Source organism: Notothenia rossii, assembly GCF_949606895.1.
Source record: "Notothenia rossii genome assembly, chromosome: 7".
Lineage (NCBI taxonomy): Eukaryota > Metazoa > Chordata > Actinopteri > Perciformes > Nototheniidae > Notothenia > Notothenia rossii.
In genome coordinates, this window is record NC_136905.1 from 12,955,807 (window position 1) to 12,964,069 (window position 8,263).

General features: G+C 38.3%; 1 protein-coding gene across 1 annotated transcript; it reads right to left on the reverse strand.

Moving 5' to 3' along the window:
• Nucleotides 1-704: 704 nt before the first annotated feature.
• Nucleotides 705-6,879, reverse strand: LOC307013535 (myelin-associated glycoprotein-like; the record flags this gene model as incomplete). The annotated part of the gene is made up of 9 exons (XM_079640935.1): nucleotides 705-980; nucleotides 1,945-2,014; nucleotides 2,217-2,307; nucleotides 2,398-2,694; nucleotides 2,773-3,039; nucleotides 4,590-4,850; nucleotides 4,932-5,183; nucleotides 6,175-6,471; nucleotides 6,555-6,879. 9 exons carry the CDS (start codon nucleotides 6,877-6,879, stop codon nucleotides 705-707), a joined length of 2,136 nt encoding a protein of 711 aa, XP_079497061.1.
• Between the last annotated feature and the right edge of the window lie 1,384 nt (nucleotides 6,880-8,263).

The window sequence follows — 8,263 nt, forward strand, 5'->3', positions numbered from 1 at the left end:
CCCATCCTTCAAAACTGTGAACTGAGAGCCTGACGCTGGTGATGTTAGTCTGATAAGTTGAGGGCCTGGCGAAGCTGCCACGTGGCCATTCCCCTTAAACCCCGCAGCTTTGAGGGGAATATACTACTGACTGCTATGTGTAGGTCTAGGAGAGACCAGTACCAACCCAAGCACAGCGGCTTTGAAGGGAAGGGTTTTGAATTCCCCTCGTGTGTAACTGCCAACAACATGTCTTTGTTTTTGTATTTTGGAGAAAAATTATATCTATAAAAAACTGTGACAAGCTATGTCCAGCTGCTTCTTTCACACTTTGCGAAGGTTTTTAATGTAAAATCAGGAAGACAAAATAGCATTCAAATAATAAATATAGTAAAATTCATGATTTCAAAGGAGGAAATTCCAGGGTAACGACCTGCTATACAGTATGTATTCATTTTATAGTGATTTTGTTTTGCTATGGATCTTATGGACACAAAAAAAGGGGTACAGTTACAAAAGTCCAGAAATAAACTTGAAGCAAGTGTGACTACGTTTTAAATAGGTTGCATGCAGAACAGTTTCTACTACCGCTTCTGCAGTTTTAGCTCAGCGGGGATCTGCTTGTATGGTGAAGTCCTGTAGCAGTTTGAAGCGAACATTGCTGTGTTTCACTAACATTTACCTTAAACGTCAGCCATAAACATTTCACCTCAAGGTCTATGAGACTAAGGCGTCTTCTCTTGTTCCAATTGAGTGTCAGAAACGTTCTCTTCTTCCTCTGCATCTCCTCCAATGCTTCCTCTGGACTGCAGACGGATCTCAGTATACTCCGTCTTTGAGTCCAGGCCTCTGATCTCCCCTTCCCCAGGCTCACCCTTTGAATGGGCCTGCAGTTTAGCAAAGTCCACATTGACGTAATGGAGAAGTTCTTCCTCAGAGTCTTCTCTCTCTTCCAGAAAAGCTTTATTAGCATAAATCCCATCCACTTTTGAAGAGTTGATCTACAGAAAACAAAAGAGTGGCTTTAGTGATGTAGAAAAGGAGGTAGTAGTGCACAATGAGGCCCATTGTCAAACAGAACACTTTTGGGAAATAAGCTCGTTAGCCAGTAAACCAACCGTTCATCGTTTCCTTTTTTTAAATGTCATTCAATGATGTTTTTGACATTCTATGGCGCACTTGTTTTTTAATTAAATTCCATTGTGTATGTCAAACCAAATGATGAGATGTCTTTATGGCATAATATACTATGTTTTATTTGTATATATATATGGAAAAACTATACAGTGAATTTATTTTAGAATAAAATACTATGACATTTTACACATTTTTCATGGCAAACTATATTATCAATTAGAACATTTTTATGAGAATTAATTCTGAAATACTTTTATAACATACTATAATGCAACTTTTTACATGTTTATGGCAAACCTGACCGACTTCTTTAAGGGATTTTTTCCACAAATTAAAGTTGGACTTGTGACCTTTGGTGCTCTTTTTTCTACTATTATGATTAGTATGTTTATTAATTAGGTTTCATTGTTTCATCTCATGTTAGCTTTTTATATACTTTCACTTCTGTCTATTGTGTTTTACTACCTTCTTATTTTTTATTATCTTTGCATTATATTTCAGTTTTTATTCATATGAACCATGTTCTAAAGCACTTTGTTCTGCATGCTTTACTGATTACTGACTCTGATTATTTTGACATTTGTCATGGCATACAAAACAAATACTCTCAAAGTCATTGTATAGATGACAATGACTTTGTAGAACATATTATAGCATGAGTTTTAAAAATAAAAGTTTTTAAACATACCATACAATGCCTTTTTGACATAGTGTATAATGACTTTTTGAGACAACTTTCATGTTTTAAAAGCAAAAACTACATTTTGTTGGGTAAGTGAAGCTTCCTGTTTTAATGCATCTAACAATATGTGCAAAACATGAACTCACCACATCAGTAACTACAGGGTTGCATGTCTCCGCCTTTCCCTTGTCCGAGGAAGAGATTACTTTTCCTTTCCTAAAAGTAACACACACAACAATATCGAGACATTTATTATAATTTTATATTAAAGTCTTTCATTTCATGGTGATATTTAGTAATGTTCTGAGGTGGCCATGGCTGCACTGCTTAAATGTGCTGCCAGCCTGGTCACCAGTCAAGTTACACCCCTGATGACACCCTCAAAATGTGTTTACAATTTGACAAGGTTGTCTCTCACCGGTAGGAGATTATCAGCAGCGGTACACACACCAGCATTATCCCCAGAGCTGCCACTACAAAACCGATTCCAAAAGACAACGAGTGGAAGCCTGAAAAGTCCACACAAAACACATTGATCATTAAAACCAGAGAGGCAGATTATTAACAAATACAAATTCACCATCTCGCAATTCCTCTACCTTGCTCAGTTTTGCTAAGCGACATGTTAAAAGCAAAACTGTCAGAGCCCAGTGAGTTGATGCTGAGGCAGACTAGAGAGAGCGTGTCTTCGTCCAGATCGTACAGGGTGATGATGCTCTTCATGCCCACGTTCCCCAGGGACTCTTCCCTGATTGGGATGGCAGCAGAGTGATTGACAGGCTCTCCGGCCAACTTCCAAACCAGGGAGGGAGGCGGGTTCCCCTGGCTGTAGCAGGAACATCGGATCATGGATGAAATCTTGATGCAACGGGAAGAAGACAGGATCTCTGGAGGAACTGAGACAAAGAAGTAATTTCATTTTGTTTAATGGAAACAAAGGATTGCCTTTAATTAAAAAAGTGTATCAATCTCACATGTGACGTCAAAGCTGACACGCTCTGAGATGCCAGGTCCGTGGACATTCAGAGCTTCACAGTAATACTGATCTTCTGAGAGTTTAGTCACATTGAAGGTGAGGTCTCTCTCAGAGCCCATCACCTTCTCCTCTCTTCCAGCCGCTCTGAACCAGGTGAAGTTCACTGCTGCTGGATTGGCGATGCTTGTGCAGGTCAGAGTTACAGAGCTGCCATCCTGCACCGGACCAGAGGGGTCAACAGACACCGAGGTGTTCTTAGGGAGATCTGAAAAGCATAGTGTTTAGCTGATGTTAATAGTTCATGCTATGTCAGTCACTTCAAAATAAAAAAGAATGTCTTGGTTTTAAGTTAAGGATTTAGGCCCGTTGGAGTAGCTTACCACCAATGGTACAAGAAGCACAGTTTGAGAATCACAGTCTATGTAAAACACATTTACATTTTGAGTTGCCTTTTTTTAGAAAACTGAGACAGCTACCCCTTCATTCTCTGTGTTTGGAAATAACATCTTAATAATAAAACAAAATAAAATAAACCAAACACAACATCCTCACATAATTTAAAGCTCACCTATTATGCAATATTTTAACAATATATTATGGGGCCTATTTCAATCCTGTTACAAAAGTGCTGATTATGGGTCTGGCACTTTAAATGTAACCGAGCAGCTCCTGGCCACGCCCCTTCGGAGCGTCTGCATGCAAGCGGTGAGCTCTGAAGAGAAGGCTGCGTAACCATAGAAACTCTGCTGAACGCTGCCTTCATTGAACACCATGTTATGTTCCAAACTACATTAGGCAATATTTCTGAAACAGTATGGAGCTCAAACGCTTTCTCTCTTGCGGGTTTACCTCAAGGACAGTACCTTTTATATCCGGCTTCTTTACACATATTCTCTCCAGTACAGTGTTAGCTCTGAGTTTGCTTGCTAATGTAAACACAGACCATGTTACTTCCAAAATACGTCACACATTGTTTCTGATGTATACAGCAGCTTAACATGTTCTTTTTTCAGTGTTTACCGCTAGAACAGTGCTATTATATGCATTATATGTACATAACACAGTGGTGACTCGTCATCAGGGGCAGGGCATTAGGCACAGCCCCACATACTGTCAGCAGAAATGAATTAAAATTATAATTGAAAAAATATGTATAAAATATATGTTAAAATATATTTAAGGATCATGTTTTGTCGTCTGATTCGTCTCTACATTGCTGTTTTAGTCTGCGTTCTTCTGATTAGTGTCCACAGTGTGCCTTTTGCCGTGTTGAGCGATGTGGGGTAGCTCTGGGCTGCCCCTCTCTCTCGCTGTAGAAATGAACGTGTACTGTGAAAACTACACTGTGCATGCTCAGAGTCTTTTTGTATTCATTGTGTGCGCCAAAAAAATAATAACCAGTGGAGCAAAGTGCTGGCAACCCCACCAAAACGTCATCTCATAATTCAGAGCTGATTGGCTGTGAGTATGTGTGCCGCGAAAAGTGTAGTTGTGAAGAGGAGACGAGAGAGAGCAGCGTATAGCGATTAAAATCAGTGAAACGGAAAGAAAATGAATGAAGTTGACCATCTACTTCAGCTTTGGTAAGTTCTGTTTACGTCATATATTTTGTTGATATTCTGTGTTTTGCCTATAGGCTATTGCTCTGGTGGATCTATGGATATTGTGACCTCGGTGATGAGTGTCTGTGTTTTCCTTATATATACTGTCAGTCTTGGCCTCAGAGACAGTACTACTCTCTATACAGCAGAGCCATATTCAGTCTGTTGAACTTGACAGTGTAAATCAATGTATTTACTGTGAAAATTAACTTACACTGAATGTCCAGCTGAATCAGTGTTGAATTTTGGTCCCCATGCTCATTTTCTGCTACACAGTAGTAGTCACCACTGCTGCTTGGTTTGACATTGTTTAAAACCAAACTTGATCCAGCCTCCTTTTCCTCTTCATCACCTTTGTACCAGGTGTAGTTGGTCACAGGTGGGTTGGCCCGGCTTTTGCAAAGCAGAGAAACAAAGCTGCCCTCCAAAAGTGGACCTTCAGGCTCAATGATTATTGTAGATTCCTTGGGAGGAACTAAATAAAACAAAAATAAATATATTTTAAAATGTTGCTGGTCAATATTTATCTGTTTAACTGTTTTTCAATCAGACTTACATTGTACGTCTATCTGAGTGATGGATGAGTTCTGGGTCCCGTATCTGTTACTGATTTTACAGTAAAATTGTCTGTCAACTTCTGACACAGTGGTGGAAAACCTCTTCCCCGAACCCATATCGGTCACCTGACCTCCATTCACTTCGTACCAAGTGTACACAGCTGGATTGGCATTGCCGTCGCAGGTCAGATTCACCAAGCTGCCCTCTTTTACTGTAGCAGAGTAGCTGACTGATGTGTTCTTTGGAGGATCTGGAAGAGATGTTTGAAAATCTAGTAAACTGTTTTTGTTACCTTTAGACAGAGCCAGGCTAGTTTTCCCACTTGTTGCCAGTCTTTGTGCTGTGCTACGCTAACCAGCTTCTGGATGTAGTTACATTTTTGACAGACAAATGTGAGAGTGCAAGTAATTTTCTCATATAGCACTTGTCAAAAAGACATACTAGACGACAATGTACAAAACACCCTATTGTGTGCACTACCAAGGTTGTTAATATTAAAGCATTATGATGGCTTCATGAATCGGTCTTTCCAACTTTTGGGAGAATGTGAAAAACCTCTTTAAAGGTCTCCTATTATACTATTTTTAGGCATCTATATTATATGTCTCATATATATGAAAAACATGTCTTTGAAGTGTTTTGCTCAAAATACCAAACAGATCACCCATTCTAGCCATGCCTCATACCCCTCTATTTCAGCCCTGTTAGAGAAGTGCTGATTCCGAGTCCGTTGCTTGCTAATGTAAACACAGACCATATTACTTCCAAAACGTTGCACATTGTTTCTGATACAGCAACGTTTCTGATAGGGCCGTGGAAGTAAAGCCAGCTCACATTTCCGATATTACATAATAACGGTAAGCAGCTCCGTTGTACCCCTATTTTTAGAGATGTGGGCAAGCAGGAAAAGAGAGAGCGTTGTATTTTCTGACACTTTGTGATGTCTACAGATATTTATTAAAGACATCTAAAAGTGCATTTAGCATGATATGTGACCTTTAAATAATAAACATAAAGATAAACTCAAGTCAGCTCATAAATGACTTTGGTTTAGTGTCCCCTTTTTTTCCACTTGATAATCAAGTCTGCAGTTTTAGTAAACACATCTTGATCCAAATGCTCTGCAGAGTCCCCAGAGGAACATTTCCTAACATCACATTATATCAAATGAAGGGAATGATTAAATGTGAACTAAATCAACCTCCTACTCAGCAACAAGAAAAGGCCTGAAACATACTCACAAAGAACATGGAGGGTCATAAACTTTTCAAACCGAAGGTCGGTGTTGCCAGCTTGTCGTTTGTAGAGAGCGGTGCACGAAAGATTCTGTCCATTGTGGAGGTAAGAAGAGGTGAAGTTCATAACAGAGACCATGGATTCAGATTCATGTTTCTCCTCAATGTCACCTATCCTGGGGGTCCAAGTCAGATCTGGGGGAAGGATGGGACACGGAGCTACAGCCGTGCAGCTCAACGTCACCAGAGCCCCCTCCTCTACCTCCAGTGTAGATGGAGTTATGGTAGGTTGGTCCAGTGAATCTGAGGAGAAAAAAAACAAGTACATGACAAAAGGTAAAACAAAAGATGTGTAAAGTGAAACAATTAAAAGACACAATACAAACTTTGAATGGTGATATGGACTCCTGTTGGATAGGTGCCCTTCAGCTTGTTTTCACACTGAATCCTGAAGTAGTATTTGTCAGAATGGGACGGTTGCATGTTGTAGAAGATGGTGGTGCACTCCTTGTTCAGCAGGTTCCCTGTGAGATTTCCGCTTGACTGATCTCCAGTGAGGCTGGAATCAAACACAATTGTTCCGCCCATGCTTCGTCTTTTCCAAATTGCTTTGCAGGAACCATCCAGAAGTCCAACAAACTTTGAGTCAACGGCGAAAGTGCAGGGGACCTTCACACAGGATCCAGTTAGTCCATCTATTCTCTGAGGCATGGTGATTTCCCACTTCACGCATAAGCTACCTGGGGTGAAATAAAAGCAATAAAATTAAATATCTGCCAAGGTTAAAGAAAAACTAAGTATTCAAACAAATACCAGACTCTGGGACAGTTTTATCCCACAGGCCATAAGACTGCTAATCACCTGAGCTCTGTTAAGTGCCTCGATAAACATTCATCTGTTTGTCATCTTGCGATCTACTTATTTATCTAAATAGTTATCACCGCAATAAACCGTATTTAACTTTGTCTTAATGTACAATATTTAATTTCATATTCTGTTCTTGTATATATCCTATTCTATTTACATGTATATAGATTTATATTGTATGTTATTATATGTGTTGCATCGTTGGAGGAGCTCGGGTCGTAAGATTTTCATTGCCATTTCTACACTGTAGCTCATCTTTAAAAAAATAAAGAAAATTAAGCAGAAATTTAAACATAATTAAAAGAAAACAAACCCGTCCAAATTAACAGCACACACACACAAAACCTTAACTTTAAACAAAAAAGCATATTTTGCACTTTTTGTGAGTAATCTAAAGACATCGAAAGGCATTCAATTGTTGGAAACCCTACCTTGAAGTAGAAGGAGGAAAACCTTTAAAGCACCCGTCATGCTTTTCTGTCAGCTTGATATTCCTACAGAGGCACCAGACACACACAACAGACATGAAATCTATTCATTTGATTAACTAGTTAACTACTTCAATATGAATAGCCCTAGTAAAGAAGAATACATGTTTTATAGGGGGGATTATATTAACTTCACTTCATACTTCACAAAGTAAAGATGATCAAATGTGACGTTTGATTTTTGTTGCTGAAAGAATAACCCAGTTTGAGTCATTTCAAGCTTCACACAGTAGAGAAGCAGAGCTGCTTATTTCAAAAACATAATGATTGAATACTACTGAAAAGTATTAGTTATAAATAAAAGTAATACTTTTAAACTATTGCTTTAACTTGTATTGCAATGTACTCTTACTGTTACTGGTGTCATCACTAAAGAGAGGAAATAATGTCGTCCTTTCAAAGATAAAATAAGGGATCCAGCATGAAGATGTTAACTAATGATAACTATTTAAAATGTTTTGCATTGGTTTTGATAGCAATTCTGTAAAGGTATGCACATTATTCTTACAAATAAAAAACTATATATAAATATATATACTGATAACTATTTAAAATGTTTTGCATATGTTTTGCAAAACATTTTATGTAGAAAGTAATAAAACAAATACAAAACTTCTTTAAAAGGTATGTCAATTATTCTTACCACGAACAAACAACATATATATATATATATATATATATATATATATATATATATATACAGTCAGTATATAACAAAATGACTGAATTAGCTAACAAAA